Consider the following 12,990-nt stretch of genomic DNA (forward strand, 5'->3'; position numbering starts at 1 on the left):
CTGTTCACAATTTGTTAGACTTTCTGTTGGTGACACCAAATGAAGCCCGCCCTCTTCCTCTGTGTCTGTGACTTTGTGGTTTTGTGTTTTATCGTTTCTTGTCCACTGCTCTGTTTCTGTTTGTTGTATTGTCACCTATCGCCCACCAAAAGCAAATAATAACTTTTTTATGTTGCTGGCATAGTTGTCAGGTTTGATAAGGTAATTATTGCTAATGACATTAACTTTCAGGTAGATAATAATACTAATACTGTAGAAAATTATTTTATCAGTCTAACTGAACCTTTCAACCTGGTTCAACACGTCAAAGGTCCTACGCATAACCAGGTCCGCGACCTTTGACTTGATATTCACTCTAGGATTGACTCTAAACTCCATTGAGTTAAAGTGTCCATTTCTGATCATAAATGTGTTTTATTTGATACTTGTCTTCATCCAATTGCCAGTCAGCAACAACAAAGTCATTGTTGTCCACAAATACAGTAACATTACTGTTCAAGACCATGTGGATAAACCAGAAGGTTAACTGATAAAGGTTCAGACCAAAGAGAAGCATTATGTTGGGAAGCAACCTGCCTTATCACCATCTGCTTCCTGTTTTATTTTGAAGCTTTCTTAACTTCCACCCTGGTTTTACTCTCACTCACGCTCTCTTAATCAACCTAATTGCTTATACCTGTGCCCTCCCCTCCGTCCATCCATTAGTGAACTAAGCTCAACAAAAAGTGAATCGTTCAGCAAATCAATAACTCCAAACAAACATGTAGTTTACCAAATAATGGTTGAAAGAGTTAATAACCTTCGATTTAACAGAATGTAAAGTGTTTTCAGGCTGAATCATCTTTAGAATCAAAACTCAAACATTCTGAAACGAGTCACACATTTCATTAGCCAACTTCATAAAACCCACAGAACCACAACCAATTAGATCAAATGTATTGATTCTGCAGAGAAACCAGATCGGCAACAAAAACAGAATCGCACATAAAATATCAATAACAGTGAAGTTAACAAAGATAAAAAACCCAGAACTGAAAGTTATCACATAATGTTAAACAACATTGAACATATACATGAATGAAAATAAGACAAAGCACTGGTACTGAAATGCTAATAAGTGTTTAACAAGTATTTTCATTTCACTGATTTGGCACCAAAATAAAATGTGTTTGGTCAGTTTATCTTTCTGTAGCTGCACACAATGAGACTTTGCCTCGTGTATTTAACCCATGTTTGCTCCATGACCCTGCCTTTGCCTTAGCCCTTGTGAATTATACTGCCTCATGTTTTTGGACTTTTGCTCGCCTTTGGATATCTCCTCTGGATCACAGACTTTGTACCTAGTCTTTGTAAATTTGTCTACCTCTTCACAGTGATTTTTGGCTGTTACTTTCTTTGTATCTCTGTTCCCTGCTGTATTACCATTTTATTTCTCTGTAGTGTATTCAGTTATACTTCTAGCTATGTTCTTTCACTACTTTGAACTATTGGACCCAGTCTTGTCTTTGGCTTTTTCCCCCTTGTCTTGTAGTTATTAAACCTTGTTTAATATTTTTTATTGTGTATGGCATTTAAATTGGTTCCAAATTAAGTTAAAAAGAAATATATTTATTTTTATATCCAGGTTTCCTGATCAAAGCTTAAATCCTAATATATGAGAACAACAGTAACAATAAGAATATGAATGTGATACTGACCTTGGTCTGTTAATCACATTGCAGATCAGTGACAACGAAAGATAAATATAATTCAGGTTACTATGAGTTGAACCCACAAGACATTAAACCCAAAAAAACTGGCAAACCCATCAGTAGGATTAATTAGTATACTAATATACAGTTGTGGACGAAATGTTGACTGACTGTTGTCAGATATGTCAGCAAATGGTTTTGTGTTCCAGATGTTAGTTTGTTAGATTTCTTTTGTTTACTTTACCTAAATGTCCGTTTTATGATGCTGATAAAACTTAAATTTAAAGACTGTAAAGAGATGGACAATTGAAACAGAGGTCACTCATTGCTTAAAAAAAAACATCTGGACAAGCTCAACAAATCTGTAACATCTTATATCAGATATAAGATATGTGCATATGTCCCTACCAGGAATAATTCAACTTACAAAAATGAAAACCCATGGTTCAATGCAAAATCCAAATCCAAAATTACAGGACTACAGGCCTGTGACTTTAACATAATTTAAAAAACTGGTACTGGCCCACCTGAAGGACATTACTGGACCCTTGCTGGATCCTCGTTAGTTTGCCTACAGAGCAAACAGGTTTGTAAATGTTGCACTCAGCACATGTATAATCAGCACTCAGAAGAGTGGAGATGAAATGTTGTGCAACAAAATGATGGATTGACAAATAGATGGAAATCATAAAAAATTTAATATTCAAAACAAAAGTATCCTTTTCAGTGGACAATACTATGACAGGTGTTTGCCTGTATAGAAATACATTATCTCTCCTTAAATAACGTTTTATTTGACATAATTCACTCACCCAGTCTAGATAGATAGATAGAGTATAGACAATAATAACAACAAACACACTGTAGGACTTGAATGTAAAGTGACTTAGTTACACATTGTTAAACATTGTTAAACCATCAGTGTGGACACTGACTCTCTGTCAGGGAGTCATTGTGCAGGCTGATGGCTGTTGGCACAAATGACTTCCTGAACCTTTCCTTGTCACAGCGGAGCTGGAGAAGTCTCTGACTAAAACTGCTCCTCTGTTTGATAAGCAGGCTGTGGAGAGGATGTGAGCTGTTCTCCATGATGCTCAGCAGTTTGTGCAGCATCCTCCTCTCCACCACGTGCTCTAAAGGTTCCAGAGAAGCCCCCAGCTCAGAGCCAGCTTTCCTGATCAGCTTATTCAGTTTCTTAGTGTCGCTGGCTCTGATGCTGCTGCCCCAGCAGACGACAGCAAAGAATATTGCACTGGCTACAACAGACTGGTAAAAGATCTGCAGCATCTTGTTGCACACATTAAAGGACCTGAGCTTCCTCAGGAAGTAGAGTCTACTCTGTCCCTTCCTGTATACAGCCTCTGTGTTGAACTTCCAGTCCAGTCTGTTGTCCAGGTGAACTCCCAGGTATCTGTACCTCTCCACCACCTCCACCTTCTCACCCAGAATGGACACAGTGTCAAAGCCAGTTTTCTTCCTCCTGAAGTCCACAACCATCTCCTTGGTCTTGCTTACATTCAAGGTGAGATGGTTGTTCCCACACCACTTCACAAAGCTGTCCACCAGACCTCTGTACTCTGTCTCCTCCCCACCGCTGATACACCCAACCACTGCAGAGTCATCTGAGAACTTCTGCAGATGGCAGGACTCAGTGTTGTACTGAAAGTCTGAGGTGTACAGGGTGAAGAGGAAAGGTGAGAGGACAGTCCCCTGAGGTGCTCCTGTGCTACTGACCACCCGCTCAGACTCACATCCCTGCAGTCGTACAAACTGTGGTCTGTCTGTCAGGTAGTCAGGTTGAAGAGGTGCTGTAGAATCTCAGAGAGCTGCTCAGAACAGGACTTCAGGACTCTGGGGCTGACACCATCAGGTCCTGCTGCCTTATTCTGGTTCAGCTTCTCCAGCTGCCTCTTCACCTGGCTGCTGGTCACTGACAGATGGGTAGAGGAGGTGGGTATGGTAGAGGAAGGGGAGGGGGGGGACGGTGGGATCATTTCATCTGTGAGAGTTTATGTCCAAATGAAATGTGCTGTAGTTTCTTGTTTTTCTCAGTTGCTATGGAAAACTTTGAGTTTGAAAAAGTAAATATTGAATATGGTGGATTATTCAGAACGAAACATGCACTGGGAACACACAACTGACTTATTTTTATTTCAATAAAATACGGTAATTAAAAAAAGCAAAAACACACATCCTTATGACAGTTAGAATGATTGATTGACATTTTTTTAAGTCCCCCTCACTGAAAGACAAAAAGTTGCTCTTTAGACACATAGTGGTGTTGGTTGTTAACCTAAATTCAGTCCAACTGGGAAAGTACAGCGTTTAAAACAGACACAGAATTCTTTACTTGCAGATCAGACATTGTAGACGTGTTTCCTCCAATGTACTGTTCATTGATTTGTAATGAACTTTTTTGATATTTTTTAGTGACACCAAGGTGTCCTGCTATTGGTGTAAGGTCAGTGGTATACAACCAACTGCTGATTATATAAAGCTACAAGTGAATTAATAAAACTATACCAACCTCCTCTGTCGGGACGATCCAGCATCAGTCCGTATCTTAGCTCACAGCTAGCCTCAGTTAGTATCAGGTGTCAGTTCATCTGTAAATTGAACCGTGTCCTTCTCTCTTGTTACCAGAGGAGCTGTCAGACTTTCTCCTGGTCACCTGGAGTCTGGAAAAGTCTCTGCTCAAGCTAGCTGGTTGTTATGCTAATCATACAACACCGACCTCCTCGTCGTTGTTTAAAGTCAGTGAACTTTAAATCAGCTACTTAACGTACTGTAGTCCACTGTGCTGTAGCTGGTTCAACAACAGGACTAATAAGAACAATATTCACAGTAAAAACTCTACTTCCCCTTCTTAATGTCTCTGTCATTTACTTTTTCTCTTTGGAGCGCAGCCTGCCGCTCCGCTGTCTCTCTGCTGACCTCTCTGCTGACCTCTCGACCTCTCTCTGACCTCTCTCTGACCTCTCTCTGACCTCTCTCTCTGACCTCTCTCCTCTCCCTCCCTCCCCTTAACCAATCATAGCACTAAACCACAGTCATGACACGTCAATCACAATGACAGAACTAAACATCATTGGTTGTTCAAAGAACAGCACATTGTACATTTTACATTACAACCAAACTACAACATACACTTTAACCTCAATGTAAATTATTTCTGTCGACATCAAATGAAGAAATAAATAAACAACACATCTGTAACATTTTTATAAAACCAAAGAACTGTTTATACACAGTTATTTGCATGTAATTTAGCTGCCCAAGATATTAATCTAGGGGCTACATTAGTTTCTACATTGGTGTAGTTCTCTATGGTCAGCAGAGGGAGATGTTTGCTTGAAGATAGTACATGTCCTACTGTATAAGTACATAATGTATACATGTCACATTGTTAACATACTGTTACATGGCTTTTGGCAAACAGTGAAGATATTATAGTGTAAACTTTAACTTAATAATTAATGATGGGTCAAAGCTACAGCTTCACTTTAGTTAGTTACAGCCACATGTAGTTGATTCACCTGCACCACAAACACACAGAGCAGTGAAGTTCTGCAAGTGCAGTCAAAAGCACAGAATTAGAGAACCAGCCAGGTTTGGACACACCACCTCATCTAGTTGGTGTTTGACTTTTTCTATTGATTTGTACATTGATACTGAAGCCATCCAAACTACAGAGTAACAATTCATTACCAATCATTGCTGTTTGTCTGATGTAGCTTTCTTAGTTTCATAAAGCTGAAAATGGTAATTTACTGACTAAACAACCTCACCTCTGTGCTGGTCTTTGTACATGCACCTGTGCACTTAATATAGTCAGGGCTCTTCTGTATTTATAGTTATATAGTTATATTTCTTGTATGCTTTTCTTCAAATGTGTCTGTTCTCTTGGTTTCCATGTCATCGTTGTAGCCCAGTGATCCCAGAGGAACGTGATTTAATTTTACTCTCTACACGACAGTAAAGGGTTGAAATGACAATAAAGAACATTAAACCTTGAAGGAAAACATTAGAAGCTCCTTTCTTTGCAGACGTTGCAGACTTCAGTGTAAACAGGGTCACATGGTACATGATGTCCTGTTTCCCGTGAAACTCTAAGCTCCACCCTATGACATAAAACTGAGCATGTATAGTAGCAGCTGGGAAAGTTTTACCAGCACCACACTCAACACACGCAGGATTATGTGAAGATTAAATTGAAAAGAAAAAATTTTTTTTCTAAGTAGTAAGTAGGCTACTCCTGGAAATACAATCTACTGGACTATTAGAAATGACTGCTGTTTTTGTTCTCTCCACTTTTCTATCCGTCTGTCTCCTCGCCTCTGCCTCTGATGGTGAGTCGACTTCCTGCTGATTTGTTTTTTATTTATTATTTTTTATATTACATTTACGTTTCACGATAAACTTGTATAAAGAAAATGTGAGCTACATAATTTCTGCCACTTTTCGTACAAATTATATTTTCTTCTAAAATTATATCCAAGCTCAGTTGATTTTCAGAGACTGTCCTTTTAATATATATATATTAGGTAGAGGACTGTATTAAAAGAGCTAAAAGTGCTAATCATACTTCTTACTGCCTTTTCTGTCAGCTTTGGTGAAAACTAGCAACACAAGGGTAACTGTGTTCCTGTTGTGCTGATACATGCTTACTTTGTCCTCACGTTGTGCTCCATGTTTTACTGAACATTCAACATGTAGCTGCCTTTTAACTAACGTAATACTGAACACACAGAGAAGTAGTTAGTGTGTCACACTAATATTTTCTTGGGTGTGGCAGAACTTTCCGACATTATACTTCACAACCAGACTGGTATTACAATAGTTGATTCTGACTGAAGAAATGAAGTACTACAGTAACGTCATGTATTATTTTATGTATGTATTATGTTTGTGCTACAAATTATTTCATAAAATGCAATATTCAACTAATATCACTGATTACTGCAGGTTGTTTGGCCATCATCAACAGAAACGTCTTTCTCCTCACTCTGACTGGAGTGAGGAGTTCTACTTGGAGCCTTTAATATATCTGCTCTGTGATTTTCTTTCTACTTCAGATACATACACAATCACAGCTGGACAGACTGCTATTCTGCCATGTAGAGAGCCCAACAACTTCCCCGTCACAGCTGTAGAGTGGACCAGAGATAATCTGGAGGACAAATATGTCTTATTTTACCGAGACAAGCAGTTAGATCCAGACAACCAGCATCCATCATTTAAGAACAGAGTGGAGTTGGACACCAGTCAAATGAAACATGGTGATGTGTCCTTGATTCTGAAGAATGTAACAGTTAATGATAGTGGAAGATACGAGTGTCACATCATCAGGACAGACACACATCGCAACAAAAGAGCAACCTTTGACACTGAACCCATCAACACCATCACCCTGAGAGTGGTAGAACCAGGTGAGTTAGTGTGTGTGTGTGTGTGTGTGTGTGTGTGTGTGTGTGTGTGTGTGTGTGTGTGTGTGTGTGTGTGGATCAGAGTTGAAGCTGCTTCCTGGTTGTTGATGTGAGAGTGAAACATCACAGATCAGATGTTGGTGTTGATGAGACTTTGTAGAAAACAGCTGGTATGAGTGATGGGATCAAAGTGCAGTAGATAATGTCTGACAGGAGTTTGAAGAGGAAATGGATTCTGTTGTGTTCTTCACTCATCACCTACCTGACACCTGCTGACTCACTGCTGCTTCTCATCTGCAGGTAACACAAATAAACAATCTGGGATCGTCGGTCTAGCAGTCGGTCTGTCAGCTGCTGCTGTGGTTCTCATCATTGTCGCTGTTGTTGCTGGTGCTTTTGTGATCTACAGAAAAAGAAAAATCTCAAAGTAGAATTCAAACCAAGACACAGCTGTAGAAGCAGTTGACTGCAGCTGATCCAGAATGTCTAAGTTGTTTGCATAATACTCCCTCCATCCCCACAAAACCTATTTATTTAGTCAAGCATTTGAGTAAATAGATCTGGGAAGGACTCATGGACGTAGAGCATTATGGTGAACTGGTATGTTTAGATGCTGTCTTCCCAACTCTCACTGATCACTCAGGTTTGTTGATGGTGAAGTGTTTGGTTGCTCTACATCCCAGGGAGCCCTCATGTCTGTGTTTCCTTCTGGCTCAGCCTTTTAGTTAGGCTGTCATAGTTAGTCCTGCTGGAGTCCCTGCTGCAGTACTCTATACTACATTTACATTTACATTTAGTCATTTATCAGACACTTTTATCCAAAGCGACTTACAAGTGAGGAACAAGGCAAACAAACAAGTGTAAAGGAAGATGTGGAAGAGTTCTGTCTTCATCAGTGTTTGCAATATTAAAGTGAGGTGGCTGAGCGTGCAGAGTTCTGCAGCTCATTCCACCATCATGGGATCACTGAGCTGAACAGTTTTCCTTGGCGTCGACTGTGTGGTGCTGGTACCACCAGATGACGTTCACTGGCCGAGCGCAGTGGACGGGAGGGGATGTAGACCTGAATGATTGAATTGAGATAAGATGGAGCTGTGGAGTTGACCACTCCGTAGGCAAGAGACAAAGCTTGAGCTTTGCAGCCACAGGAAGCCAGTGCAAAGATCTGAAGAGATGTGTGACATGAGACCTTTTGGGTTGATTGAAAATAAGGCTTGCTGCCGCATTTTGGATCATCTGGAGGGGTTTGGTCATGGATGCCGGTAAACCCATCAGTAGTGCATAGTACGTTAAATATACATACGTACTTAACTGCCATCTCTCCTCTTCTCTCTCTTTCCCTCTCCCTATCTGTCTGTCGAGCTACACGTCGGTCTGGACCTGTCTGACTCGTCCTGGTGCCCAACTACTGGTTGGAGATCTCGTCGCTTGGATCCACCGCATGGCCCTATGGGATTCGTGTGGAGACTGGAGTTGGTCACACTCTACCATGAAGATGGTCCTGGCCTCGGCTGATGTTGACAGTTGTTTCTCTGAGATCTTGACTCAACGCTCGATAGTCCAGGACTGGAACAAATCTGCCTGTAATTAACTAACTGGACTCCACATTAACTTAAAGACATTAACTGTTATACTGGACTGCTGCCTACACAGCATGTAATCACCCATATGAGGATGGGTTCCCTGTTGAGTCTGGTTCCTCTCAAGGTTTCTTCCTGTTGCCTTCTCACCTTCACCTCATCAGGGACAATCTGATTATTATGATTCTTACACATTCACTGTTCATGTACTGTTCTTTGGTTGTAAAGCTGCTTTGTGACAATGTCAATTGTAAAAAGAACTATACTGTACACATAAAATTAAGTTGAATTGAATTGATGGGATCAAAGTGCAGTAGATAATGTCTGACAGGAGTTTGAAGAGGAAATGGATTCTGTTGTGTTCTTCACTCATCACCTACCTGACACCTGCTGACTCACTGCTGCTTCTCATCTGCAGGTACCAACAAGAATGGTTGTTGTTGTTGTTCTTGTGCTTGTCATGCAATCTAAAAAAACATTCAAGAAGAATTTACACCTGAGTTGAGGAGCTGTTATGAAATATAGTTTATTAGGGAGAAATGTTTTTCATGTATTTAACTATTTCATGTGTAACAGCAGCAGACAAACCAGTGTTCTCGTTTCCAAGTTCTTCTTCTGATCAATACACTGAATTCACTATTACGGTAGCACAATTTTGTCTGATTCCACCTTTAAAATTTGTCTCAAAACAAACTCAGTAATGACTCTAGTAATGAAACGCTGTCAGTTAAACATTTCAGAAACAATTCCCTTCGCTGTTCTCTGATAACAGATGAGGACTGGAATGTCTGCACGAAATATTTTTATCTTGTTGTCCGAGAATTGCCACCTTACCGTAGTGGAGAAGTTTGTAAGTTCAGAGGATCCTTGAACCTAACCTGTCTGGAGCTTTTAGCTCTGGTTAGGGTCTCCCATGGCAAATTGTTTCAAGGTGATGAACCAGACAAAGTGCAATTCGAAAAGGCCATTTTACTAAAACTAACCAAAATCATCTGTAGACAGTAACAGCAGCTGACTGTGTTTGATTTGGTCTTTTGCTTCTCATGGTGACAGTGTAGTGCAGAACAGGTTTGTGAAATATTCATATTGTTGATTTGAAATACAGCTTTGTTACTATGCTTTAAGTATGTGTGTGACATTATGGCTGCCCTCTTTATGTAAACTGAGATTTAAATAAATCTAAAGCATATTTGTAATAATAAAGTGTTTTTGTGTAATTAGCTGGATTTCATTTTGTTTTTGTTTTTTCTGCTGAAGTGAGTCTAGGAGAGGCAGTAGGAGATTGTCAGGTACAGTGGTGCAGTTGATCATGTTGATGCATGTCTGATCTCACCTGGAAACATGATAAACCAGTTCCAGAGTAATCACAACACTGTGTGCTGTTAAACAATGCAATGTGAGTCACAAACAGGGCTCAGACACAGTCTAACAGAACAGTAATGTGTGGTTTCAAATGTTCTATGTTTGTGGAACCATTTGTCCTATTTACTGAACAGTCAACGCAGGTTGCTCAGGAGAAATATTTTTTCCTCATTTATTTCAAATATTACTCAGTAACAAGTATTTAGAACTGCCTGTTTCATGAGAATTATTATTATGTATGATACATTATATGTTGATTCTATTTTCTAATATTGAAATACAAAGAATTTTAAGTCTGAATGATTTCCATCTAAATTGTATCATAGCAGAACACACTGAAGTAACATACAAGTAACTCAGTACTTGAATAAATGGTTGTTTTCAAAGCCACAAATCATCATTGTGGTGAAGGAACCATCAGTGATCACTGTAAAAATCACAAAAATGTCTCCCGATGGGAATGTGGACATGAAAATCACACTTGATTACTATCTATTAGTAGTGTACATGTGAGGCTTCAAACATCAGTCGTCCTCCATGTGGGCAGCTCCAGTATCTGTCTTAGAAGCAGAATATATTAGTGGCTGTTGGTCTGCAGACATCGCGTCATTAACATTTGAGTTACAAATTTTGTTATTTTTCTCCTGTTTGCATGGGTTTTTGTCTGTCAACAAGGGTGAACCTGCGCAGGTTAAAAGATAAATATAAAGTACTGTGGTTGCTTATTGATATTTGTTAATAAAGAGAAGTAATTTGTTTTCTATGGTCGTCTTTGAGTTCTCTGTAGTAAACAAGTTTCTTTTGATGTAACCAGGAAACCTGACAGTGTGCTTATGGCCGCCACCGTTGGGCGTGTTTGCGTAGAAACAGGGTTTCCCACTCCTCTTCTCCTTCTCTGTACAGGAGTTTAACATTAACACTAAAAGCGATGTGCACAAAACATTTGACGAATTGAACATCCAGACGTCAAGGACACAGAAGCATCTCGATCTCCCAGCACTCGGAATATATAATCAAAAAGAAACGGGATCCGGGATTCAAGACAATCTACTACTGTGACTCTGCACTAGAACCAGAAGTTCATGGAAAACGTACGAGAGCACAATTCAATACATGCAGCTGCAGAACTTGACTGATGATACTCAATAGTTTGAGTGCGTCGAATATAGCTGGAATATTAATAACTCTGAAATGTTTCTGTTTATTTAAAAACTTCAAAAGGTTTACAAATTGAAGAGAACTGTTTTTTTTTTTTTTTTTTGGTGCAAAACAAATATAACAAATGTCCAAACATCAGGCCAAAACAGTTAATGTATGTATCTTCACTTGTAAGGCACATTAGGTAATGAAAAACTTAAACAAAATTATATATATGGAATTTAATCAAATTAGAGCAGGATATAACTTAATACAAATAAGTTAAAATAAAATAAAACATAATAAATTAACATTTTTGTTATAAATGAAATACAATAAGTCCATGCAAGTGGGACTTCACTGTCTCATTGTTTTCCTTTTCTCCATTTTGATGTAAACATTGTAGAAACACAGAAAATAATATTTAATAAACTACTGAACCAAACAAAAAGTAGAATTATGTTAAAATAATCATATTTCTATGCCTACTGTTTAGATAACTGCATTTTATGACATGAAAAACTTTTATAGAAAAAAACAACACAATTAAGTTAAAAAGTGTAAAATGTTGCAGAGGGACATAGGATGACAATGTTAGATGATTTTTGTATTGTGGCTGATCAGTGTGTGAACTCTTTTTTATCCTCCCTGATAAAAGAATTCATGAGTATGAGAATTACACTGAAATGTTCCCTTAAACCTGCACTTTACTATTTTTGTTTCTATTTGCATGACATTTGAACACAGAACATGACGATACTGTTATTAACAGATTAATTTTTAGTTAGAACCAGGAATATAGGACTAATAAAATGTTATGAATTTCTGGTTATCAAACCACATTGGAACAGAAAGAATTCTTAATGTGTAAAAGTGACATGAGGTCAAATGTTATCTTTGTCTGCCTCATGGACAGTTTGTTGCTCATTTGTTCCATAGTTGTTCAACAGTTCTTTGTTTTTGTTACCGTGTGTCGGTGAAGACTCTCAGTCGTCCAGGTGAAGTTATCTGGAAGTTGAGTCACCAACTGGACTTCCTTTAGATAGTTGAAACGTTTTGCTACTCATCCAAGTAGCTTCTTCAGTCTGAATACAGTTGGTTAGAGACCATAACTCTATGCTCCAGGACTGATTTCACTCCACCCCTTGGCCTGAATAGACTCGTTAGGTGAAACAAAGGATGAGGTGGATTTGAAGGATGTAATGGTCACACATCTGCCCACCCCCTCGTAACACCTAAATGGGTCGTTAAGTGTGTCCAACCTGGTGCAGGTGAGAACTGGTTCTGGCCTTTTTGGGATGAATGAAATGACAGCATGATAAATAGAAGACAGGTTGTGTCTAAGTCCTCCACCTCTGTTGAGAGAGGGGGTGTTGATTTGCACATGCCAGTCTTCCCTCACCCCTCTCTCAAACCACTTGTCCTCTTTGTCCAATATGTGAACGTCAAAGTCCTTGAACGATTGTCCTTTGTCCTTCAGATGAAGGTACACAGCTGATTCAGGTCCTGAGGTGTTACTCCCCGTGTAGCGGCTGTAACCACTATTTCCAACACTAGAGGTTTGAAAATAAAAAAGAGAAGCTGAAAAGACACAAGATGAGAGATATAGTGTATGGGGTCCAGTGCAGTGAAGAATGCTCTGAGCTGTACAGTGGAGAATCCAAACATAACATGAAATCCGTGATCATTGGTCAATTCCTGAAGTTACATTTGGATGGGGAAATGAAAAAGTTTAGATCTTCTTCTTCTCTTTCGGCTTTTCCCATCAGGGGTCGCCACAGTGAATCATCCTTT

The 12,990-nt window shown here is 39.2% G+C and overlaps 1 protein-coding gene across 3 annotated transcripts in view; it reads left to right on the forward strand.

The window, feature by feature from the left end:
* Positions 1-5,826: 5,826 nt before the first annotated feature.
* LOC113168375 (programmed cell death 1 ligand 1-like) overlaps positions 5,827-12,990 on the forward strand; it is a 37,942-nt gene continuing 30,778 nt past the window's right edge. Inside the window, exons 1-3 of one of the 3 annotated variants that reach the window (XM_026369398.2) lie at positions 5,830-6,040; positions 6,767-7,120; positions 8,480-8,759. In XM_026369398.2, coding sequence (XP_026225183.1) covers positions 5,977-6,040; positions 6,767-7,120; positions 8,480-8,505 — 444 coding nt within the window. In that variant the 5' untranslated portion in view covers positions 5,830-5,976 and the 3' untranslated portion in view covers positions 8,506-8,759. Of the gene's footprint in view, positions 6,041-6,766; positions 7,121-7,417; positions 7,746-8,479; positions 8,760-12,990 lie in introns of those variants that run through there. The other 2 variants (XM_026369396.2, XM_026369395.2) reach the window with 2 other exon arrangements.

Source organism: Anabas testudineus, chromosome 18 (assembly GCF_900324465.2).
Source record: "Anabas testudineus chromosome 18, fAnaTes1.2, whole genome shotgun sequence".
NCBI lineage: Eukaryota > Metazoa > Chordata > Actinopteri > Anabantiformes > Anabantidae > Anabas > Anabas testudineus.